Here is a 24,330-nt window from a genome sequence, read left to right as displayed (position 1 = left end):
ATGCTTAGATCAGGATCACCGCTAAGCTGACTGCATAGCCGCCACACCTTCGACCCAAGCACTCGGATTCAATGAATATCCCCGGGAAAAGAGGTGCATACACTTGACGGTCTTACATAATGATGGTTGTCCCGGCCTATTTGCTTTGTGTTTCTTTCTTTCCATAATCGGTACTTCCATGATACTGCTGGAGATGAGGTAGGTGAGGGTTGCTGTCGAGTTCGATATCGTCATCGTAACTGTGACTACCGCTGCTCGATTCCGGAAGATTCCTGTCGCCATTCGTTAGTGCATGATGCTGGCTGAGGCACGGAAACATTCTCACCCCTTCATGGCTGAGGGCATATCGACGTTCCAGTAAGACTGGTCAAATCCGATGTCTTTGTGGGTTATCGACACCCGATGATGCGTAGAAGATTCATGGGAGTGTCCCGAATTCCTTTCGATACTTTCATAGCCTCTGGAGCAGTCGGGTTCGCCATACTCACTCTGAGGTGCAGAAGCAGGGAAGACTGATTTGGTCGAATTGGCGCCCGAGCTTCCGGTAGGAGATTGGTATCGGAAGGGTCTCGGTACCTCGCTGGTTGTAGAGCTTGATGCAATGCTTGTAGGCGATGCTTTGGATGCACTTGAGCTCCCCTGATTGGATTTGCGCTTGATCAAGATGCTCGTTCCCCCTTTGCGTTGGTCTACGTGCCATCAATTAGGGATGTGGACTTCATGTCTTGCGGACGTTTCTCTTTGTGTACTGCTCTTCTTACCGCAATTAGAAGACGACATGATTTCGAGTCTGTTCTGACTTCCTGTATTTTTTTATGGTGCTCAGCATTCAAATTCAGGGTGTAGTAAAACTAGGTACCAAGTCCGTCGCCGCTTATGATGAACCAAATTGAAATGAACGGTGGTTCGATGCCAAAGTCTGGCATCACTTTCACGTTTTTAACAACTGTCCAAAACAGCACCAAGGAAGATTACTGAAGCTGTCAACTGCCTTCATTGTTGCACGCACTCGGCCCCGAACCCCGCTTACCTACATAAAATCGCATCCACCTCCGTTTGGCTTCAGTTACTCCATGTTTTTCGTCAGGAACTGGAATCTGGGCCGAGAGCGGAGAACTGAGCTTTCTGAAAGGCGCTTGTTGACTCGGAACACATCATGGTGGAAAGGTATAGGTTTGCTCGCCCTCTGCGAAATTTATTTCCTTCACGCAATAGTCGCAGTTAGATGGATATGGATAGTCCTTCTAGTGCATATGAAGTATCCATTTTTAGCGTAGATTTATAGTGCTTCAAGCTAAATAAGATGATCATGCTATATGTAGCAGCACTACGGGAGGTTAGGTAGGTAGTTAATCAGAGCGCTGAAGCACCATACAATATGCTTCAACTCCAGCAATGTTGAAATCTTAAAGAGAAGGTTTCGATATAACTTGAAGCTTGACTTCAAAGATATTTCGCTACGATGCAAGAATTAAACCTGCTAGAAGCCTGCATGCCGTTATCTAGGCGAAACAAGAAGAAATGAAAAGAAGGGAAAAAAGAGGATGAAGATGAAGAAAGCTGACATTAACAAACTACATACTGGGCACACGATTCGTCATGAATTGCACTTGTATATGGACAAGCCAATTGTCAGCAGAAGTCCTTGGTCAACAGAAGCGTGCCTTGCCAGATGGCGGAAATATCACCCGTGTGATTATATAATGTAAGCTACCTAAGGACTCTCATGGATTATCATAGCCCATCAGGTCCACTTGGACAGGGCAGTCAAATCATAACATGGATCTTCATCAAGAACCAGGAATATCCGTAAGGGTCTCCGCATTGAAATGAAAACCCCTGCGAGCTGCGAAATCCTGCCATACATTTCATGTTAGCATCAACTTGGTGATGCTATGCGATTTATAAGCTATTTTTTCTTTCTTTCATACAGTAATTAAATCCTACACATGTTGTTTGTAAGGAGTCGCGAATGCCATGCAATTGTGCACTTTGAGGAGAGAACAGAACTATTGGTAACCTCAATGAACCGCTCTATCGTCGAACATGAGAATTTAATCAGAGCGCTACATACGTATCAAGAGATGCTGTCCTTCTGGAAGATTTGCTACCAGCAACAAGAACCAGCCAGGTTGGTTTGACATTGGGGATTCCGTACTAGGAAAGATATGAAATATCGTAAATTTGAAGATCGATGCCTTGCGCGAGCCGATCCATTCGGCGAAAGAGGAGCGGCACGACATGGCATTTTTTGCTTATGTGAGAAGAATCAGACTAACATGCTGAAAGCCCGCCCATGCACCATAGACTGCCATTGGTATAATTTAGGCATGGCTTGGGCGATGCAAGGACACAAGAAGTACTCTATGCAATTTTCAACGCTTGTTATAATCCCTGCTCCTGGATTGATCCATTCTTACCAACGTATACTCGGCCGCTGACACTTTGTCAGGGACTTTGCGACGCATCTCATAATCAACAGCTGCACTGATGCTCAAGATATAGCTATTACGAAGCATATAAATCATGGCCAATTCCCCTCGAACGCTGTATCCAAAAGCCTCACATCATTCAACCATACTCAATTCTCAGACTTCACTACGCAGATTCGACTTTCATCTGAATACCCACCACGAAATCATAAATCCCAGTCACCATGTCTCTGCTCCCGTCTTACAACCTGACTGCTCCCCGCAGAATCACTGCCTCCAACTTGGATATTCCATCCCAGCACGCTGGAGATGATACTGTCGAACCCGGCGTCGAAGTCAGGGTCGATAGTCTTGCACCCCAGCCCTTATTTGATGGCTTTTTCGTTCGCGCCGTCGTGGGTACTGAGAAACAGGTTCCGACCAGCAACGATGGGCAGTAAGTTGTTAAAGAAATCACATATCTTGTCCTATAGGTGTTAATATCATCATCAGTGGCGAGATTCCCCTGGATGAAGTTCCCGGCATTGGTATCGTCCTTCCTGGTGGTGTGCACATGTACTACCTTGATATTGCCCCTAACTACGAGGGTGCTCTGGTATGTTCTCATCTTGCACCAAGATCAGGCTTCATGCTCACTGAGCCGAGCCAGGCGAAAAGAAAACAAACTGACATGTATGAAACAGCATCGCACCACATCGACAGATTACCTCGTTGTCATCTCGGGCAAGCTAAGCCTCATGACTCCTGAGTCCAAATCGTATCAGATCAAGGACGGGAAAGCCACCTGCGGATCTCCCGTCGAGACCGTAGCAAACCCCGGCGACATCATCTATCAGCGTGGCCCTGTTCACGCGTAAGTTTCTTGCTTCTAACTTGCCATGAATGGTATATCAAACGCTTCGATCATGACTAACATACAATTTCAGTCTGTCCAACCACACCAACGAGTGGGTCAGAGTTCTCGCCGTTGTCCTGGGTTCTGAGCCGAACAAGGCTCTCGTTGAAGGCACCGGCCACCACAGGGAGCTTCATGATCAGTGGCTCGCATAATTTTCATCATGGGAATGTGTTTCTGAGATTTAGGATTTGGTAGATTTGGTGCAGACCTTGGCAGAGAATTAATATACTTCGACACAACTTTGTTCCCTCAAGCCTGTAGTCTCTTACGAAGCCCGTGATCTATTTGCAAGAGCTTTGCATGTGATGTGTTTAGGGGGGGTATAGTGAATGATTCTAGTTCCAAGCATCCCTACGTTCTGTGGCATGTAAAACCACACTATTGATGAGATTGTGCTTTTCAGAGCTCATATCATAAGTCTCTTTCTCACCCGGCCATATTGTCAAATTTTTGTTCCACTTCATTCCAGTTGGGCATTGCGTATTTATGATCGCATCATGAAGAAATGTGGTAAAATCGTAACAAGAACTTATGTATAATGGATTGTGAGTCTTGGCAACAGGGCTACTATTTATTTTGAAGGATCCAGCCTACCAACATTGCAGGCGCACTCAACTCTGTACCGCTTCCCTTCCATTGAATCACATTCATATAGTTACGAGATGTCGAGTCAAACAGGAGAGATGTGAGTTTCCAGGATCTGGATTGACGACTTGGGCTCGCAAAATACAACACTTCATCTCGGTTACACTGAATGTACACGCATATCTGCGCCTTGTCCGATTCCGACTTTTGCATCATCTCTGAGCACAATACAAGGTGGACTGAGCCTATCCAATGTCACAAGAAAGATGCTGGATGCTTTTAACCTTCTAAATTCAGTTATCTCTAGTGCCAGAGCCTTTCTGGCAAAAACGCCTAGTATATTCCACGTGTCAATATCGCATGGTTTTTTGGTACCCTAGCTCCTCGCCATGCAAAATTGATCGTGACGTAGCTGGATGCAATCGGGTAAATGATTGCGTCTGAGTCGTGATGTTCAAATGAAGCATTTATCGTAAGCTTCGAGGATGTTCGCCTGTCCAGGCCGTAGCGCAGACAGGTGGCACTTGTTGGGATGCGTTGAAAGTAAAGCCGCTATTGCCCAACTCATTCAGCGGGCTCTCGTGGCTCCCTGGGCTCGCGTTGTTCCCTGCCACCGCGGCCACCGCCACGGCCACCACGGCCACCACGGCTTCTCTTGTCACCGCGCTCGCCCTTCTCCTTTCCATCCTCCTTGTCGACCTTCTCATCGCTGATGATGGCGGTTGCAAGTCGCTGGCTCAGGTCGATCTGAGTGCGGATGCTGTTTGCCAAGTATGATACCATGAGGACATCCTGAATGTGGTTGTTAAAGTCGTGCTCGATGCTGGCGGCATCAACCTTGGGAGCAAGCGACAACGCCGACATTAGGTACTGGCCCAGCGCATTGTTCGGCTCGCGTTCCTCGTCGAGAATCTCACTAATCCAGCCCGAAACGCGCTCAAGAAGGTCGACGCTTGATTCGAGAGAGCGGGCGAGGCCCTCAACATCGGAGGGAAGAGAAGCAGTTCGGGACTCGTTGTCCTTGGCGGACGAGATGAGCTCAAGAGCTGATCGCTCGGCATCGTTGTAGGTGACCTTGTGGGGAACTTGGATGAAGAAGCAGCTCTCAGCAGCGCGCTCGGCGTTCACAGCAACGGGCGCAGAAATGTATGACTTAAGCTGGACGTCGGCGCCAGGGTCTGTCGAGACAGTCAGGTGAACAGCGGGGTGGGGGTAGGTGCCGGTCTCGGGGCTGGCGAAAAAGTTCTGGATCAAAGCACTGAAGCTGTTAAGTTCGTGCGATGTGGTGTACCATCCGAGCAGCGACTCGCGCGGCGATGCCTTTAGGTGCAGGTTGAGCATGTTCTTCTGGTACTCGACGTCCACCTCGACCTGGTCCTCATTCTCGGTATGGGGGATGGCAAAGGTCGACGAAACCGAGACCTCGCTGCCGTCTTCGTTGCGCGAACCTATCAAGGCTCCAATGACGCGGGACGACGTGGTAGGAGTAGCTGGGGGGTCGCGACGGACGGCATGGTCAAGAATGGAGAGAATAGCCTAACGGTAGTGTTAGCATGGACGCAAGAACGGTCGAATGGCGAGTTTGCAGCTAGTCAAGTTTGCTGAGGCCTTTTTATCTTGCTCCAAGGACATGTAGGAAACAGAAATCGAGTTCCAGAGCTGACTTGAGAAAGGGTTGCCTTGGACGTACCTGAGGCTGGATGTTGACGGAGAGCGGGGCAATGCTGCTCTGGAGGTTGACAGTCGGCGCCAGAGGCCGCGACAGATGCAAAAAGGTCTCTGTATCCACAGCCATGTTGGGTGATGTATGACGCCAGAGATATTGACAAATTCTGGGCGTCTCGGATGGGCCGTGGTGTTTTGGCTGGCAGGAGTGGTGGGCGATCGATGGTCGGTCTCTTTGCTTGCAATAGTTAACCCGCTTCGCCCGCTTTGCTGGACTGGACCCGTTTTTTCCCACTCGCTGGCGACTGCTTGTGAAATCAGTTGAGTCCCTCGAAATTTCCGGCTGAATTTTCAACTCAGCTGTTGCGCTTTCCGCAGAGACGAACGAGGGGTTGTGCGCGCTAAGATAAGATAGCGTACCAGCAAGAGAAAATTAAACGGATTTCTCTTGTCTTTTCTCCAAAGTGGGGCCCTATAGTGCAAGGCTGCATTGCGATTTTCTGCAAGGCTGATTTCATAACTTTTTTTTTCCTCCTTGGTTCTTTTCATTTGGCCATACTCATAGGCAAACAAATCGAAAATGGCTCCCAAGGGAAAGTCTTTTGGTGGTGTGAAACGAAGAGCACCTGGAGGGAAAGGTGGTAAACCAGTCAAGAAGAGAACCTATGGTCCCAAGTTTCACGATGCCAGACTTGCAGAAATTGAGTGAGTGGCAATATTTTGCATACTTTTCCTTCCACACAAGACATTAACTTTGAATTAGTGAGTCGGAAAGTGAGGTTTCTGAAGATGCTCCCCTTTCTGACGAGGACTCCGAGTTGGAGGATGATGAGGATGAGTCCGAGGATGAGGACAAGGGCGCATCAAGTAAACCATACTTGACTCTGATGCAAAGTTTGGCCAAGGAGCGAGGACCTCAGACCAAGAGAAGAAAACTCGACTCATCGTCAAAAATGGAACCAGCAGACCAGCAAGACTCGGATGATGAAGTCGATGCAACAGCGGCGGAAGATTTGGACTTGGTGGAGGAACCAGAAGAAGACCCAGCAGACGAATTGCCAGATGACGATGCAGATTCTGATAATGAGGTGCCGGACGATAACGATCCATTTGAGTCACACTTTGCCCATCCAGACGACGCTGAGGTGTCGAAGAAGCTCAAGTCGATACAAGCAAAGGAATTATCAACAAGCCAGGTCGAGCTGAACAAGCTGAGACTAACGAGGGTCTTGCCTGGTAAAGATGCTGGAAAGACAACTCGTCCGCTTTCTACACTCTCGACGACTACAGATCTGAAGCTAAAACAGAGAGTGGGAGAAGCCGCTTCCAAACGCCCAACCTTGGACAAGCTCGAGCAAGTATTATACCCAATCACATTCGGATACAGCGACCTGCTGTTTTGTGGAAGGACGCCAAAAAACGCCGAGAGTATACGCCAAATGGCTAGCTTGCACGCGATCAATCATGTTTACAAAACTAGAGATCGCGTTATCAAAAACAATGCTAAGCTGGCCAAGGAGGGCGAAGATACTGAATTCGAACCCAGGGATCAGGGATTCACGCGCCCCAAGGTCTTGATGCTGCTCCCAACCCGACAATCTGCCGTAAAGATGGTCAACACCATCTGCCGCATCTGCGAACCAGACCAACAAGAACACCGCAAGCGTTTCGACGAATCTTACCAAGACAATGATGGCAAATTTACTTCCGATCGCCCAGAGGATTTCCGTGACCTTTTTGAGGGCAACGATGATGATATGTTTCGACTTGGTATCAAGTTCACACGCAAGACGATCAAGTACTTTTCGCAATTCTATAACTCTGATATCCTGCTTGCCAGTCCGCTGGGCCTGCGTATGGCCATTGGCTCTGATGAGAACAAGGACAAGAAGAAGAAGCTCGACTACGACTACCTTTCCTCCATTGAAGTTGTGATCGTTGATCAGGCCGACGCACTGTTGATGCAAAATTGGGAACACATTGAATTCATTTTCGAGCATCTCAATCTTCAGCCCAAGGAGGCCCATGGCTGCGATTTCAGCAGGGTACGAGAGTGGTACCTTGAAAAACAGGCTGCAAACTATCGCCAAACTCTCATCTTCTCGGCCTTTAATACTCCAGAATTGTCAGAATTACATAGGTCATGTGAGAATTGGGCTGGTCGTGTAAGGGTCCAGCCTGAATATCAGGGCACCATTCAGGAATTGGGCGTCAAGGCGAAGCAGACCTTTTCCCGCTTCGAAACTTCATCCATTGCCAATGAACCTGATGCGCGGTTTGAGTACTTCACATCCGCCATCGTGCCCAACTTGGTCAAGCGAATCAAGGACAGCCATGGCACTCTCATCTTTGTCCCGTCGTATCTCGACTTTGTGAGAGTTCGAAACTACTTTGCCACGAACGATGCCGTCGCAAACCTCACTTTTGGCACCATCTCCGAGTATGCAGACATCCCTGAAGCCTCACGGGCGCGCTCGCATTTCTTGAACGGACGGCACAAGGTCCTGCTTTACACAGAGCGTGCACACCATTTCAGACGTTACATGCTCAACGGCGTGCGGCGCGTCATCTTTTACGGACTCCCGGATAACCCAATCTTTTATAGAGAGATTGCTGGTGGATATCTCGCCAAGAGCGAGCAAGACGCAAAGCTCGAGCCTGGAGCTGGCACCATCCGAGTCGTCTTTAGCAAGTATGACTTGCTCAAGCTCGAAAGAGTTGTGGGAAGCAAGAGAGTTGGCAAGATGATCCGGGACCGTGGTGACACGTTTGACTTTGTTTAGATTGGTAGATTGTACATATTCTCCGGGTGCTTCAATACACGCAAGACTGGTGCTTCAATGCCAGAATGTACAGCTCGTCCTCAAGTCCCCCAGAAATCCTAGGACATCCAAGTTTCATATAATACAGTTGCATCCAGACCGCATCTGAAATACTTGTCATTTACCTTAATACATTGACATTCTTCTTCTCGCCCTTTCCTTGGACCGTAACTTCCTCAGCCGAGGGCGTCTCTGTCTCAACTTGTGGCCTGCTCTTTGCAGCCTTGGCGTTCTTTGCGTTCTCCTTTATCGACTCCATACGTGCCTCATGTCGAGAGCGCTTCTCCTCAGCAGTCTGACCGAAGCCGAGACCTTTCATCTGGGCGACCATCTTATCAAAATCCTCTTTGCCGTCCTTGCGGAACTGCGTCGCCTTCTTGCGGTTGAGCGTGGTGATCTTGTTAAACTTGAGTCCCAGAACCTGATTCCTGGCGTAGGTGGCAGCCGTCATGTGAAATCGCATGTCCTTGGGACCATCGACAAACTCGAGAATCGCCGTGGGAGCCTGGTCGTATGTCGACTTGGGCTCGGTGCGTAGGACGCGAGTGTAGCCGCCAGGGCGCTCAGCATATCGTTCACGTAGGGTTCGGAACAATTTGGGCATGAGCTCATCAGGTGTCTAGGACTCAAAATATGTCAGTGTCAAAGTTTCCTTAGGTGAAAATATGGGATTCAGGCAAAGAAGCGCATCGCTATTGCATGCGCAAGGATTGGTGCTCCTCTTGAAAATTGGGAGGCACGTACAAAGAGGATACCGTGAGCTTTCCTCCTTGCTGTCTCGTTGTTTCTCTTTGCCAGTGTGATCAGCTTGTCCGCCAGCCGCTGCGTCTCCTTTGCCTTTGCCCATGTCGTCCTTATGCTCTCGTGCTTGACCAGTGATGTGACCAAGTTGCGTAGCAGTGCTTGGCGATGAGCCGAGTTGCGGCTCAGGTGCCGGTATTTGACGAGACCTCCGGCCATCCTGTATGTGGTTGAAAGGTTCACAAAATGTCAACTTGACAAGCTGTGGTTGCGGATATATCGTCGACGAGGAATTGTAGGCACAATTCGCTGAAGCGGTCGTTCGTCGTCCAACTAGAGCTCTTCTTGGGCGGCGCGACGGGAACTGTACCCATATGTCTGGAAATGGCCCGAGCTGGGAAATTTTTGGGAGCTGGCCGCTGATCGGGGCAAGGGGCAGTCAAGCTCCGGGCCTTGGCGGGTCCTCCGCCGGGGGGTGGATTTTTGGTGGCAGACTCAAGGCTCAAGCGCGACTTTCGTCATTTCTAGGACCTTGAGCTTTAAACTTCCACCGATCATTCACGAAGACAAAGGAAGCTATTCACAGACGAGCAATTGATTTTGCAATCGTCCCTCGAGCTGCGGCTTGTAGCAATTCAGTACTCGTCCCCCGATTGAGTCTTTCCCGTTGGTCTGCGCCATTGTGCGCTGTCTAGCTCACCATGGGCTTCACTACTGGCTTTGTACGTCAAATTGCAGGATCGCTGTCAACCTGGCCCTCTTACCAATGGCAAATTGTTGCACATTAGAGAACAAGTACTGACTGGAACCCCCGTCAATGTAGACTGGAGGTGTTACTCTGACCCTATCTCTGGCCTACCTCACTATCCTCGCCCACCAGCGCAATCGCGAGCGCCAATCCGCCATCCTCCGCGCCAACAACTATGTGGTCTCTGGCATCACGGACCCGCTCCCGCCAGTGTATCCTCCCACACGCACCGAGCTTGCTGCACTGGACAGGGCAAACTTTGTGGACACTGCCAAAGACAAGTGGAATGCTGAGGTCGAGCGGGAGGTGCGTTGGATCCAGAACACCGACTGGAATGAGGTTCGCGAGGGTGTTGAGACAGCTGTCGGTCGCCTCTGGAGCAGAGCCCTTGGTAATGCCATTGAGGAGACGGAAAAGGGCGAGCGCAAGGCTGCTGAGCTCAAGGATGACGCATCGAGAGAAGCCAGAGCGGCGGCAGACCGGTCGAAAGCCGCAGCCAGTGACAAGGCTGGCAGTGTAGCGGATGCTGCAAAGAATGCTTACGCCGACGCAAAGGCGCGAGGACTCGAGGCTGCGGACAAGGCGCAGAAGGAGGCAGAGCAAGCCAAGGGTTCCATCTTCAACGCCGTAGGCCGCGGTATTGAAAAGGGCAAGGAGGCGCTTGGCCTCGCCAACCAGAAGATCATTGGTGCCGAGCAGGCCATTGGGGGCAAGATTGACGAAAAGTTGTCGCCGGTTGAACGAACCCTGCAGCAGAGATATCAAAAACCTAGCGGTCTGGATCAGACTGTGGAAGAGGCATTGGCAGAGCGTTATGTGCCAATTGACCAGAAGGCGACCGCCGAACTCAGGGGTATCTAGAACTCATGACTTGTGAATAAGAAAGTCAAATGGGACTGCCCCGGGTGAAGAAGGAGAAGATCTGAAGAAGAAGATGAGCAGATAGACAGACGTGTGTACTATACAATCACCACCGATAGAAACGGCATAGCCAACAGCGTGTTCACCATGCTGGGCTCTTATTGAAGCAATGATTCAAATCGACCCCGTCTCCTTGACTTGCGACGAATGGAGAATATAAATAGTGTTTTAGACTCAACTCTTCCAAAATGGTTTTACCAACAACACACGATCCCGGCTGAACTTTTACAGAATCGAGCAGCGAATCAATAATATTATTGAGCTGTCAATAACTATTTCAGCCATACGATGCCTTCCTTCATGCAAAGGATACTTGGTTTAGGCCGTAAAGACCATACGCCTGCCCAATCACATTCTCGAGGACGTCAACATCGGCGTCATTACCACCATGGGCAGCATCATCGGTCAAAGAGTCTCCCAGACCTGACTGAGTCTCGTTCGCCTTCTCCGGGTCATTCCTCCAAGTCTATCACATCTCATAAAAAAAGGAGCGCCACTACTTCATCGCACAGTAGCTCATCTCCCGACTCTTGTTCAACCTCCATATCTGGAGACATGAGTGGCCGTCGAAGCCAGCGAGAGCATGTTCGAGTACGGCGACGTGCTAGGCCGCGGCGTATAAAGGGTTATATGGTCAGCGTTACCCCTCGAGGAGTACAAAGGAGAAGAGTGAAGCCCACAGATATCTCTGGGGTCCGTACGAGGAGTAGGAGGCATTCACGAGCAAGACTGCCGAAGTTAAATGTTCCGGCCAAAGTCCAGACGCATCGAGGAACGAGAGCATCTGGTGACAGTCACAGCCATCATGGCGCGATTGTCTCCAACAAGAGCGCCCAAGCGATCGCAGGCACAAGTTCTTGCGGCTCAAACACTCTCATGCCCGTCTCTCCAGACATTGCGCCAGCCAAGACAAATGATACAAGGTCTGGACATAAGAACAGACGTTCGGTATCGCCAGGACCCAGCAAGGACAGCAAGGACAGCAAGGACAGCAAGGACAGCAAGGACAGCAAGGACAGCAAGGACAGCAAGGACAGCAATGGTGGGAAAACAAAACACGTATCCCTGAAGAATTCAGTTGATGACGAGGCGCAAGGTAAGACTTTACAATCTCATAAATCCTCAGACCCTTCGATTTCAAAAACAAAACAAAACAATTCTATACCTTTGGTCAACTGTCCTAGCAGAAATATTTCTATTGGGAAATCATTGGCATCTAGCAGTAGGCACACAGTCAAGTACGCTGATACATCCCGATCTTCAACTCTGCACAATTCCAAAGCATTAGGGTCTCCCTGTTCAGCCATGCCACAATATGCCTGGGGTGACACTACGCGCACCATTGTGCCTTGCGCGACTGTTTCGTCAACTCATGGAGCATCACGTCCAACTGCCTCCCATCGCCCATCAACAGCTGCTGAATCGTCTCAGAGTCTAAGCTTCAACTGGGGTGACAATACACGGAGCATAATACCAGTCAAAGATCAAACACCCTGGTCGAATTTTCAAGCATGATCGTCCTCTAATTGCCCGAAAGAGGGCTGTACTTGACTATGAGGATATGTTTATATACTTTATAGTCACATGAAATCAGACTCTCAACTTCACCATCATGAGCTTCCCTCGCGGCCGCTACCAATACTTGTCATGACTGCAGTGTCCCTGACCTAAGCTATCTTTACTAACTTTCATCAGTTGATGATCGGAGGAAACAATTGAGGAGGGACAAAAAGACAAAACGTAGGCTCTTGAGAAATCTATGTTATCTTGTAGCGCGCGATGTTTTCGACAAAATTCTACCTCCACCAACATATCCACGAGCACTTACTAGCATATCTCAAAGCCGAGTTCAAGGAGTCCTCCTACCTCCTAATCCCAGGATAAGGATACCAATTGATTGGAGCGGCGGTCAGTCTATGTCATTCCAGAGTAACGTGCGCTCGGATTCGGTACCAGCACCGCCTCCCCCGATGTCACCAACAGGTAGCGAGATTGACTATTTCAGCGACAGTGAGTCGGAGCCACAGTGGACTGAGAGTCAAAGTGAGACGGAGGACGAGGAACCAAGCTTAAGGAGCCACGGCCCCGGTTCTGTGGACTATTACGGAGCCTCCGACGATGCCCCAGTTACTGGTTCACTGCCAGCAAAAGATGCGAAACGCGGGCAGAGTACGAAAGATCAAAAAACGTTGTCTAGGAAAACACAGCGACATAGTAGCTGGCGTAAAGTCGATGCTTCCCACCGTCGAATGAAAGGAACACGACAAAGAAGGCCAAAATATGGTTGGGGGTGGGATATTGTAGGTCGTTTTCTACTGGGACATAGGTCTAAATCTAAATATCACCCGAAAACTAAGCCCTCAACCCGGTCGAAACATTACGGCAAAGCGAACGATACACAGAAGGCCCATGTAAAGAAAAGAGTAAAAGTGGTCGATACGCATATCAACGGGCCAGGAACACCTAAAAGGCCATCCGTGTCATCATCCTCATCTTCTGTGCCATCCTTAGCCCTTGCAGTAACGGCATCTCCTGTACCATCTTCGACAGTATCGTCATCTTCTGTGCAACCGCCTCCTCAACCGTCGTCTTCTACTCAGCCATCGTCCTCTTCTCAACCATCATCTTCTTCTGAACCATCATCTTCTTCTGAACCATCGTCTTCTTCTGAACCATCATCCTCTCCTCGACCACCATCTTCTCCTCAACCATTATCTACACCGTCACCACCACTTGCGCACTCATCATCTCCGCAGCCACTGGCTCTAATATCATTGGCCCCTTTACCCTCGTCGACGACATCATCATCTTCCATGCCATTAATTCCTGTGCAGCCATCATCTCCTGTACATCCATCATCTCCTGTACATCCATCATCTCCTGTACAGCCATCATCTCCTGTACAGCCATCATCTCCTGTACAGCCATCATCTCCTGTACAGCCATCATCTCCTGTACAGCCATCATCTCCACAAAAGCCTACTACTCTGCGACCCGCACGACCACCACCTAACTTACCACTATCTGCGACATCATCTTCTGCCCGTTCAAATCCTGTACACTCTTCAACTACCCGGACGTCAATTTCGCGACCGCTGCCTTCACCATCACAGATATCTATTGCATCGCTATTTTATTCATCTTCTAACGTGAACCCATCTTCTGACGTTTTACCATCTCCTGTGCTACCACTATTATCTCCTGCCTTGCCGTCGTCTGTGAATCCGATATCATCTCCTGCCTTATCTTCATCTACTGAATCATCATCATCCTCTGAAGAATCTTCATCTTCCGAAGAGGAGTCGTCGTCGTCGGAAGAATCATCGTCTTCTGAGGATTCTTCATCGTCGGAAGAATCATCATCTTCTGAGGAGTCTTCATCTGATGAGTCATCGGCAACAGTGGCATCAATGGTGGCATTTGTGCGAGCGAGAAAGCGCCGACAAGAAGACAATGAGGAACACGCTCATCCCAAGCGGGCTCGAAGTGAAGCATCAAGAAAGCGCAGGCCGGACCCAGATGACTTTGAGCTTTGGCAGCCACGGCGCAAGCGAAGTCGACGAGATAGCCGCAAGAGAAAGAGAGGAAGCGACTCAGATGAGCCAGAGACAGACCGACAGAAGCGGGCTCACCGCGCTGATTCGCGAAAGAGAAAGTTGGATACTGACCAAGATGAGTCAGAGACGGACGGACGAAAGCGTTTTCGCCGTGACGATAGTCGGAAGAGAAAGCGTGCGACTGACTCAGATGAAATAGACACTGATCGACAGAAACGCACTCGTAGTGATTCTCAAAAGAGAAAACGTCCAAGTGACCGAGACGAATCAGAGTCAGATCGCTCTCGGAACAAGCGTACTCGACGCCCAAGACTCGTGTAAGCGTAGAACAGATGAGGTTGATTTAATGTCAAGTTATGCTTGAATTTGCCTGGCCGAGGTATGGCTGGGAAAATTATATATCTGCCTCCGGCATCATATCGGCACAATGTAATACAGTTCACGCTCGTGCATGATACTAAAATGTAGTATTGTCAAATGGTCGTCAATTCATATCTGACTATGTATTTGCTCGGCTCACTCTCCTTTCAAGTGACCTCGCAATGCAATGCCATATCTTGTTATATGGTGCAAAATTCCCATCCGCACACCCTTGATTCATCAAACAGAAAAACGCCAGTTCCATCGCTCTAGTAATTGCTCAAATTGCAAAGCCAGGAATGATTGTTGTGAAATCTTTATGCGGCAGCATCCTTGGGAGGACCCGACAGGTTGTCCTTGCCTTGGCGGCCGACCTTGCTTAGGTCAACGTCACCGGAGCTGGCGGGCTCACGCAGGCCGGAAATTGAGCCGGCACCGGTCGAGATGTCGGTCTCAGTGCGGCCGGAGCCAACATTGACAGTGGAGGGATCAGCCGAGTTCCAGTCAGACTTGACAGGGGGGTCTTCGGGCTTAGGCAGGTTGGCCTGAACCTCGGCGATCTTGTCGGCCTTGGACTGAGTCATTGTGATGGATGCTGGGAATCAGGTTAGTAAAGAGTATGTTGAGATAAGGGGCAACTCGGATGGCATGGCAGGCACTTCTTGCTAGACCCTTTGACATGCCAATGGCTTTTGCCAATAGATTGATGACATGTGATAGAACAAGGATCTAGTTGAGATATTCAAACCTGGCCATTCCATTTCTATGCCATAGGGAGAGAAGGCGAACGAAGCAGGCTGAGACTTACTGGTTGAGGTATAGGTTTGTTATGTAGATTTGTGGTGTTAGACCGTAGTCTTTTTTTCGTGGATGGATGGAGTGATGTGTGTATTTGATTGAATTGGTGATGGAATGAATGAAGAGAACAAAAGATTGTTTGCTCTTGAACATTTCGAAGCTTTAATACACAAGAGCTGTTGAGGCTCTGGGCGGGTATCTGCCTTAGGAACTAAAGCTCCGGATCATGGTGACATCACGTTAGAGGGGCAGTAGTACTGACGTCAATTATGGTGGGGCTCACGCGACAATTCCAGGTACCATATCTAGCATATACCAAAGTGCAACAATATGTGGCTCCAACTGCAAAGAGGGGACTTGACAGTGGTTTATTGCAATAGAATCACAAAGAAACGGTGGCATTTCGGAGTCGATCGAGTCGATTCATCGAAAGGATCGACCGAAACCGACGTAATTGGTGGAGGACATCATATTGCATCCCTGTAATTCGTATGTAATACGGCTGCATTTATGATATCGGCTGTCTAATGGCGTACTATGTAGCAGCTTGGCGGCGGTAGCAGAGCAACAGCAGCCCCCCAATTGTTTGACACATTTGACTATGCATTATCCTAGCATGAGGATCTTGGTTTGTCACAGTCAGTAGTCTTGCATGTCTGCCCAACTGCCATCGTTGAAAGAAGGATTACAGCCTTTGTAAATAATAAATTCATTAGTTGTCCTTGACACCCCAACGCCCAGCCTGCGGCCGCGTTGCATGATTCGTGAAGTCCGTTTTATTCCGTCCTGTTGTGGTGCATGGAACCAACCTACAACCTACAACCCGCAATCTGCAAACTGCATCATCTCGAGACCTAGTCTCAGCCTAGCCGTTTGTCCGACTCAGCCGAGGTGGCTGGTTCGTCCGGGTTTAGGTAATTGGCATCCTCGGCTGCTTCATACTCGGAAATCAAGTCCGTTACAACCTGTCTGGCTTCATCGAATTCAGCCAAACTTTCAGAGAATGGTGCCGTCTTCTTGTAGCCCTCCATGAATGCATTTCGCTTGCGCATTCCATCGTATTGACGGACAATGCGTTTGAAAAGCTGTGAAGAGTGTCAATTACACGAAGCAAATCAGGCGTGATGCTGCAAAATGCACTTACTGTGGCAATACTGGTGTGGTTTGCCAGCATGAGACCACTGACACGGTGGCTCATGGGCACGTAGGGACTTCTTTTTGTCAATGCCACCTGGATGCTAGCTGGACCCCAGGGGATAAAGGTTGCCAATCTTCGCTCCCTGATGCGCAAAAGACTCTTGTGTACATCTGTTGGGTCAACCTCGCCTTGAATGACGTTCAGAATTGAAATGTAGCAGCTCTTCTTCCCGGGCACCGTTGACACCATGCGGTTCTTTGGCTGGAGTAGTCTTCTCATGACATCCAAGACTGTGGTCTTTCGTACCGTCTTGGCTTGTTCGACTTGATCTCCGGTAAATGGCGTGTAGGCCGTCATGAGGAAGTGGCACCTTGGTGTTGGGATCAAAGACGCCAATATGCTGACCAAGTCATTGTGCATGTAGCCCGGATATCGCAGTGTGGTTGTGCTTGCTGACATGACAGTCGAAACTAATTGGTTCGTTTGTTGGAAGGAGGGTTCTTGTACATGTAGTCGGTCTGCTGCAATGGATGATAGAGCCCCATTATCTAGTACTACCACCGAGTCGGCATTCTGGGTAAGCCTTCGCATAGACAAAAGACTGTTATACGGGTGTACAACAACGTCGCCGGAGTTTGTAGTGTCGGGAAAGACCGAATAGGTCTGTATGATTTTCTTCGGGAATCTGTCGTTCATTCTTTCGAGCAAGAAAGAGCCGAGACCTGATCCAGTACCACCAGCTATCGAGTGAAGCAGCATGAAGCCCTGGAAATTGTCAGATCGGTTCAAACAACCCCATTCAGAAATCAAAGCATACCTCTAGCGAGTCACTTCCGTCTGCCTCTCTGTCAATCATCTCCATAATCTCTTCGTGCACCGACTCGCCCGTTTGATAACCATCACCCCAATTGTTGCCGGCTCCTATGCCGCTCTTTCCAATGAAGAAGTTCTCTGGATTATAAATGTTCTTATATGGGCCGGTCTGGATGCTATTGAGGACTCTTGGCTCGAGATCGATCAGGACTGCTCTGGGGATGTATCTCGTGTCGTCGCTCTGGTAGTAGAAGACATCTTTGCGGTCACCGCCTTCTGTCGCAAAGTCTTCTAGGTTGCCATCTTGGTTAATGCCGTGTTCCTGGCATAGTTGCTGCCAGAATTGGCTGCCAACTATATGGTCGAAACGGTCAGTTTCCTCCCAAAAGTGCCTTGGACTTTGATGACGATGAGGTAGGTTTTTACTGACTGCTGTTACCGCACTGGCCGGCCTGGATTGTGATGATTTCCCTACATTCGTGGATTAGTCGATGCAACAAGAGATGAGCCGAGAAGCGATGAATGGGCCGTACCTGGGCATCACTACTGCTTTGAGGCGGACTGGAGTGGGAATCTATTTGGGTGTTTGCTCATGGAGTAGCAGCTCCCCATGCGTTATCAGAGCTATCAACCAGAACGCGCCCACCAAGCAAGCAACCATTGATCTTGTCGCGGGGCTGACTGCACGCGAAGCGCGTTCCCCAATGACGCTAGGGGAGGCAGGGTAGCGTTTAGCGGGGCAGCAGTGTCAATACAATTTGGCTTAGCGACAATCTCGAAATCCAGGGTTCACCAAGCCCGTTTAGTCCAACTCAGCTTTAACGACTTGACGTGACTTGAATTTCATGCTGTGCCGGTTCAAGCATTATACGTAAGGTAGTGCCGAATGTCATTATTGTTATATTCTTGTTATGGTAATGCCAGCGGTGTATAGGTGGTCGTTAGGTACGTGTATGATATACTGAGTAGTAAACTTTTGCTTTTCATGCTACATGTTTATGTGTAACTCTTCCAGATTCTCGGTGTCATTCTCCAACTTTTTTGATACAACAGCGGTTTTTGCAATACGTGCATTGAACGATGAACTGGTCTGTTTCCGAAAAACACTTATTACTAGTCGATGAGGCACCACAAAGTCGCTTCACTCTTTACACAATTTTCTCAAGAATGAAGCTTTGCAGAGAATCAATGGCAAGTTGATTCCACCTCACAGCCACGAATTTGACGCTATGCCACCTTGATGATGGTGACTCGATTTTGAATATCAATGGAAGTTTCTTTTTCCCGGCATTTGAAAGTATTCGTTTAAATCACTGCTTGAGAGGACTGGCCGATGAATTCCACCAAGGTCCAGGCGTGGCGTGTGTTCAGATCGAGGACGGTGGCTTGATCTCCGGCCCGTCCAAACGCCAATTGCCAGACCCCCGGAGGATGGTCTCAGCTTGGATGTCGAATAATAATCAAGACCACTCCCCTCAATGGATACATCGCGATGACCGAGGCTACGTGCAGCGTGGTTGATTGGCCGTTTCATCAATTGTGTAGTCTCCAAGACGACTTGCCCGCTCCCGCACATCCCCGGTGCATTTTCAGGGTCTTGTTGGGTGCTAATCTGGTAAGCTTTTAGTACAATTGCTTTTTGGTCTTGCTTGGTCCGGACCTGGACCCTTTGGTTATTAGCCGCTATGCAGCCCGCCTCGCTTCCACACAGAGAGCATTCGCATATATTATTCGCTACAGTCACTGCAGCCTCAGTCCGTCATGGTATATATTCTGTTAATCCCGTTGAGATACTGAAACAAATGTCCCTTTCGTCTATCCCTCACACTGATTTTGCCGCAATTATATATGATCACTTGCCCATATTGACGGCACCCCACATCCAATCAAACGTCGGCCTGCAAGAGACCAGGAACGGCGCTAATCGAAGATCGGGCCCCTGTATTGTGAGAGAGATAACAGCCGAAGGGCAGCGCAACTTTAAAATGGAGAGTGCCGCTCCCTACTTCACCAACAACATCTTTTACAACGGGTTTTCGTCCAGCAGGGAGACGGGGAAACGCTCGAGACCCGGCACCAGCAACGGCAACAGCGAGCGTCTCAACACCTCGACAACTCCCGCGCCCAAAGAACGCAAATCCTCGTTCGGCAGGCGGCGATCGTCGTCCCTAACCTCTCCTTCCAAGGGCAAACGCCGCCCGAGTTCTTCAGCAGCAGCAAATGGAGGCCAGTTTGTGAGCGACGACACAAAACCACCACCAATACCGATTCCCACGCTCTCGGCGTATACAAAGCTCGTAAAGGAGAACGAGGTTGCTGCATTGTCGCCCACGTCGCCAGACTCATTCTCGAGGATGCTCAGCCGGAATACACCTAGTTCCCAGAGTGGTTTTGGCAACATGGCTGGTGTCGCACCCCCGTCCTTTCCGCCACACCAAGGAAGCGTATCCGGACCGTCACTCCCTCAAGAGTCGAACATCATATACAGCCATTTGCAAGAGATTGCAAACAAGAGAATATCCACACTGGACTATCTACGAAAAGCGTATGTAACCAACGCTAAACAATATGTTGCACTGCTTGCCCTAGTGAGCTAGTCAATACTGTTTTGTTACCCCTTCTAACGTATGCATCTAGCCATGATGGACGAGTATATTGGTTCAATACCATGCTTTTTGACAAGCCCGATCTCGCGAGGATGCCATATTTCGATCCGCGAAGATTGGCGCGGCGGGCTGCGAATTACCTTTTGCTTGGGCTTTCCCTCCCGACAGTCATTGATCTGAATTCTTCGACGCCGCTTGAGTTTCTACGTTCCCTCCACATACTTCTTACTGAATTCGAGTCCTTTCAACAAATACATTCCGAAACTGGGACGAACGCATCATCCCTTTCAAGAGCAAGGCTACCACAAATGTTCCGCCGCGGTCCGGCAGGAAAAGGTCGTAGGACGAGCGCCGCCGGAGACATGAGCTTTTATAGCGAAATCAATGGCAGTGGCCACAGTGGTGGTGCCACACAGACGCCGAACTCGGTGATATCCTTTGGGCTTGGGAGCGAGGGGAACGATTTATTACCCGGCGAGGAGTACACTCATTTGCTCACGCCCTCACTCCCTTTTGACCCCGACTTTTTCGAGACCTTCGCAACCTTGTGTGACATGCTCATTGACTGCTACTCAAAGCTCATGTCTCTGCTACCCAGTCCCCGCGAATGCACGCCCACGATCGCCGAGTTATTCACTAAGGTTGATGGCAAGGTGCGGAAGATCATTATCCAGGGCGTGGTCAAAGAATTCGAAGATACCAGCAGGGCCACTCTCAAACAAGAAGTGAGCAACGTGGGGAAGGTTGTCTTAGGTGGCCTAATGTAATGCGGCTAAGGTGAAAACGTCGCCGGATATTCGCGTCAGAAGTGGCACGCCATTAATACAGTAGGAAGGCAACGGCGAGAGCTGTGATGAGCATTTCGGGAGGTTGTCTTTGATGTCTCTGGTTTGGCGGCGTTACGGAGTTGAGAGCACTTGAAGGGATGATACCATGAAATTTTTATGTCCTCTAATGAAAACAAAAAAAAACACCAGTTCATCATTCCATCGAACCGGATAGTATGGCAAGACAACGGCATCCTAATTTTTAATCTAGAATCAGAACTTGATTACTATTTGTCACGGCAAGAAATACTAAAAGCAGTGTGAAATGATGGAGCTCAAGAGTCAGCACTTGCTGGACAAATGATCAAAAGTCTACTGTATAATGTTCATCAGATACCATAACGCATTTTAGGTCGCTCAAGGGCTCGCCCGTAGGTCCGCCTCAGTGCTTGACTCTAATATCGTATATCATCACCTGAACAGTGTTGGGATTGTCAGAATTTGGAAAAGGACGCCTAGACGACAGGCCCGACATCATGAGACTTCCCACGAAGCCCAGAGTGTAAAGTGAAAGAAAACGATGTCTGCCTGGCGACTAGATGTCCAGAAATCCAAGAAGACGGTGACAACAGCTCCCCTCGCACCAAGAGTGAGCCCCATCGAGTAACCTTTGCTCCGGAAGGAGCTCTGGCAATCGCATAACTATCAATCTCGACGAAAAGTGCCGCAACCCGTCCCTAGGGCACACATTTCAGCCCACGACCAAGAAATCATCACACACACCTCCCCAGGCTCTAGTCTCAACCGGCCGCACCAAAACTGCGGACTCATATCTTCATCTCGTAGCAGCTGAGGACGACTGAAGAGAAAAGAAATAGGGTGAATGTGCAGATGTAGCGATAACCTGGGGCGAGCTAAAGCGGTGGAAGGGCAGTAGGGAGGGCATGAGCCGCTGTGCTTTTATGGCGGCGCGTTTCCGCTATTCTCTGGAAAAGATTCCAGAGATGTCCGGGGACTTTCTCCCAAAGCTGAAGTGGACGAGAGAGATCACCGCAATGGCAATCTCTCTGTTGTAGCTTCGATGGCGATTTTTCGGGCGAGGGGAAACTGTTGTGAGGAAGAAAGGAAAAAGATAGTTAGACGAGCGAGGTCAGATTTTTTTTTATTTCATGTTGCCAGTGGATGGAGCTTTGGGTGTGGGGCTATTGGCAAAGCTTCGGGGTGGGACACGCCGGGTCGCAAGTGCTGCTTGCTCTGTCATGGTAGGCGACAGGCGCTGAAAGCACGGGGTGGATTTAGCAGCACCTTTTGGTCGCCGGGAAAAATCCGACTACCTAGAGCTCAATTACATTTGGAGCTACAGTCGAAAGCGCGACGGGCGACGGCATTCAGACTCTTTGGCCCAACAACAATCATTGCAATCATTCATACAGATCAGCGTTTGCATCGCGGCAGAGTTCGTTAAGTTGCCAAGGTCTAAACCATCAACCACTCAGAAGATAAATTTTTTTTGGACTACGAGCATCTTCACCGACCGCGAACGAACTCTCAACATGTCGGGCCTTTTTGGCAGCAGCGCCACGCCGGCAGCAACAACATCCAACACTCAAGGAGATCTCTCCAAGGATGTCGAGGTTTCTCAACCCCCAGAGGATACCGTCACCGATCTTGCCTTCTCTAGCGCCGCAGACTTGCTTGCTGTCCCCAGCTGGGACAAGAAGGTGCGCATATACGAGATCAATGCTCAAGGCCAGAGCCAAGGCAAGCACATGTACGAGCATGAGGGTCCTGTGTTCAGTGTGGATTGGTCAAAGGTAGGATGCGCAATACACTATCAAGCTCTGGAAACCAGCACTAATCCAACATGCCATGATAGGATGGAACCAAGCTTGTTTCAGCAGGCGCGGACAAGAAGGCCATGCTCTGCGATGTAGCCACGGCCCAGCAAACCCAGATCGCTGCTCATGACCAACCCATCAAGTGCGCCCGCTTCTTCGAATCGCCGCAGTCCAATAGCTCCATGGTTGTAACAGGTTCTTGGGACAAGACCATCAAGTACTGGGACTTGCGAAGCGCCACGCCAGTTGGTACTGTCACCGCACAGGAGCGGGTGTATACCATGGACGTTCGCAACAACCTGCTTGTCGTGGGCACTGCCGACCGATACATCAATGTTATCAACCTATCGGATCCCCTCAAATTCTACAAGACCCTGCAGAGCCCACTTAAGTGGCAGACACGCGTAGTCAGTTGCTTTACTGACGCCTCTGGCTTTGCCATTGGCTCCATCGAAGGGCGTTGTGCGATTCAGTACGTTGAAGAAAAGGATGCCACTAGCAATTTCTCCTTCAAGTGTCATCGCGACCCGCCACAGGGCAATGTCACCAACGTCTACTCTGTCAACGACATCTCCTTCCACCCCCAACATGGCACATTTAGCACTGCTGGTAGTGACGGCACCTTCCACTTCTGGGACAAGGATGCCAAACATCGGCTCAAAGGATACCCGTCTGTTGGAGGAAGCATCGTTGCCACTACCTTTAACGCAAACGGCAACATTTTTGCCTATGCCGTCGGCTATGACTGGAGCAAGGGACACCAAGGCAATCAACAAAACTATCCGAACAAGATCATGCTCCATCCTATTCAAGGCGAGGAGTGTAAACCGCGACCCAATCCTAAGAAGCGTTAGGAACAACCACGAACGGGACTCGTATCAAAACAGCAGCAACCTCAAAAAGTGGGGGACAAGAAAAAAGAAGGACCTTAGAAACCCCGGAATGAAGAAGCGAGAAAGATCTGTTGTTTTCTGTTTTGGAGGCATCCAAAGGTACAACAGTAGCTGGTCCTCGTCATCTAGCAACTCTTGAGCGGAAGGAAGGGCCCCCAATACCGGATGATTGCACAAATCAAATGCCAGTGACTGGATCAAGTAACGCTACACGGTAAAAGGTAATGGTGAAATCCGAGGGTAATTCTAATGTGGTGTTTCATGGATGGCAGATATCAAGTGACCCGGTGCCAATCTGTGCGTTTCGCTTGGCAGCTATAAGATGGCACGACAACTTTGTAGGCAGTTTTTTTCAGCGAAGTCTTGAACCGTCAATCAAGCAAATGTCGGCGAGGAGACTGAGAGGCAAAATATGCTTCATTGCGTTTATTCATTACCGGTATGGCGTTCGGACAATACACTGCTGGTAGATCATAGGTAGCATTAAAAACGGATTTTTTTCTCATGGTTATCTTTTCCATATTCTCATGACTGACAATCTTGACGTTCAAAAGTACCACTAATCAAACCGATACATTAAAGGTTCGTTCTCCAAGAAATATGACCATTACCAAATGCAACGCGGCTCTTTGGCATGTTGAGGCCCTGGTTATTCCTATTGAATCTAGGTTTGAGTGAATGTCTGCGTGCCTTGGTCAGTAATCCTAGGCATTTACGCTTGTTCGTGGTATAAGTGATGCTCGACTAA

General features: G+C 49.4%; 10 protein-coding genes across 10 annotated transcripts; 6 read left to right on the top strand and 4 right to left on the bottom strand.

The window, feature by feature from the left end:
* Window positions 1–2,656: 2,656 nt before the first annotated feature.
* PFICI_06014 (uncharacterized protein) lies at window positions 2,657–3,482 on the top strand (the record flags this gene model as incomplete). The annotated part of the gene is made up of 4 exons (XM_007834595.1): window positions 2,657–2,868; window positions 2,925–3,027; window positions 3,116–3,285; window positions 3,359–3,482. The coding sequence occupies 4 exons, from the start codon at window positions 2,657–2,659 to the stop codon at window positions 3,480–3,482; spliced, it is 609 nt and encodes a 202-aa protein (XP_007832786.1).
* Window positions 3,483–4,479: 997 nt separating this feature from the next.
* On the bottom strand, window positions 4,480–5,710 carry PFICI_06013 (Eukaryotic translation initiation factor 3 subunit F; the record flags this gene model as incomplete). Its single annotated transcript, XM_007834594.1, has 2 exons — window positions 4,480–5,451; window positions 5,606–5,710. The coding sequence occupies 2 exons, from the start codon at window positions 5,708–5,710 to the stop codon at window positions 4,480–4,482; spliced, it is 1,077 nt and encodes a 358-aa protein (XP_007832785.1).
* Window positions 5,711–6,160: 450 nt separating this feature from the next.
* On the top strand, window positions 6,161–8,363 carry PFICI_06012 (U3 small nucleolar RNA-associated protein 25; the record flags this gene model as incomplete). Its single annotated transcript, XM_007834593.1, has 2 exons — window positions 6,161–6,285; window positions 6,344–8,363. 2 exons carry the CDS (start codon window positions 6,161–6,163, stop codon window positions 8,361–8,363), a joined length of 2,145 nt encoding a protein of 714 aa, XP_007832784.1.
* A 160-nt stretch (window positions 8,364–8,523) lies between these two features.
* Window positions 8,524–9,362, bottom strand: PFICI_06011 (uncharacterized protein; the record flags this gene model as incomplete). Its single annotated transcript, XM_007834592.1, has 2 exons — window positions 8,524–9,021; window positions 9,147–9,362. The coding sequence occupies 2 exons, from the start codon at window positions 9,360–9,362 to the stop codon at window positions 8,524–8,526; spliced, it is 714 nt and encodes a 237-aa protein (XP_007832783.1).
* Window positions 9,363–9,844: 482 nt separating this feature from the next.
* PFICI_06010 (uncharacterized protein) lies at window positions 9,845–10,752 on the top strand (the record flags this gene model as incomplete). The annotated part of the gene is made up of 2 exons (XM_007834591.1): window positions 9,845–9,865; window positions 9,967–10,752. The coding sequence occupies 2 exons, from the start codon at window positions 9,845–9,847 to the stop codon at window positions 10,750–10,752; spliced, it is 807 nt and encodes a 268-aa protein (XP_007832782.1).
* Window positions 10,753–12,782: 2,030 nt separating this feature from the next.
* On the top strand, window positions 12,783–14,690 carry PFICI_06009 (uncharacterized protein; the record flags this gene model as incomplete). Its single annotated transcript, XM_007834590.1, has 1 exon — window positions 12,783–14,690. The coding sequence occupies one exon, from the start codon at window positions 12,783–12,785 to the stop codon at window positions 14,688–14,690; it is 1,908 nt and encodes a 635-aa protein (XP_007832781.1).
* Window positions 14,691–15,046: 356 nt separating this feature from the next.
* On the bottom strand, window positions 15,047–15,313 carry PFICI_06008 (uncharacterized protein; the record flags this gene model as incomplete). The annotated part of the gene is made up of 1 exon (XM_007834589.1): window positions 15,047–15,313. The coding sequence occupies one exon, from the start codon at window positions 15,311–15,313 to the stop codon at window positions 15,047–15,049; it is 267 nt and encodes an 88-aa protein (XP_007832780.1).
* A 1,074-nt stretch (window positions 15,314–16,387) lies between these two features.
* Window positions 16,388–18,019, bottom strand: PFICI_06007 (Tubulin gamma chain; the record flags this gene model as incomplete). The annotated part of the gene is made up of 5 exons (XM_007834588.1): window positions 16,388–16,612; window positions 16,672–17,430; window positions 17,483–17,832; window positions 17,909–17,949; window positions 18,012–18,019. 5 exons carry the CDS (start codon window positions 18,017–18,019, stop codon window positions 16,388–16,390), a joined length of 1,383 nt encoding a protein of 460 aa, XP_007832779.1.
* Window positions 18,020–19,463: 1,444 nt separating this feature from the next.
* PFICI_06006 (uncharacterized protein) lies at window positions 19,464–20,851 on the top strand (the record flags this gene model as incomplete). Its single annotated transcript, XM_007834587.1, has 2 exons — window positions 19,464–20,023; window positions 20,116–20,851. 2 exons carry the CDS (start codon window positions 19,464–19,466, stop codon window positions 20,849–20,851), a joined length of 1,296 nt encoding a protein of 431 aa, XP_007832778.1.
* Window positions 20,852–22,404: 1,553 nt separating this feature from the next.
* Window positions 22,405–23,543, top strand: PFICI_06005 (Poly(A)+ RNA export protein; the record flags this gene model as incomplete). The annotated part of the gene is made up of 2 exons (XM_007834586.1): window positions 22,405–22,665; window positions 22,728–23,543. 2 exons carry the CDS (start codon window positions 22,405–22,407, stop codon window positions 23,541–23,543), a joined length of 1,077 nt encoding a protein of 358 aa, XP_007832777.1.
* Window positions 23,544–24,330: the final 787 nt, after the last annotated feature.

This window comes from Pestalotiopsis fici, assembly GCF_000516985.1.
Source record: "Pestalotiopsis fici W106-1 unplaced genomic scaffold PFICI_Scf_4, whole genome shotgun sequence".
NCBI lineage: Eukaryota > Fungi > Ascomycota > Sordariomycetes > Amphisphaeriales > Sporocadaceae > Pestalotiopsis > Pestalotiopsis fici.
The sequence above is the reverse complement of the archived record's forward strand: the minus strand, read 5'-3'. Positions and strand labels throughout refer to the sequence as shown.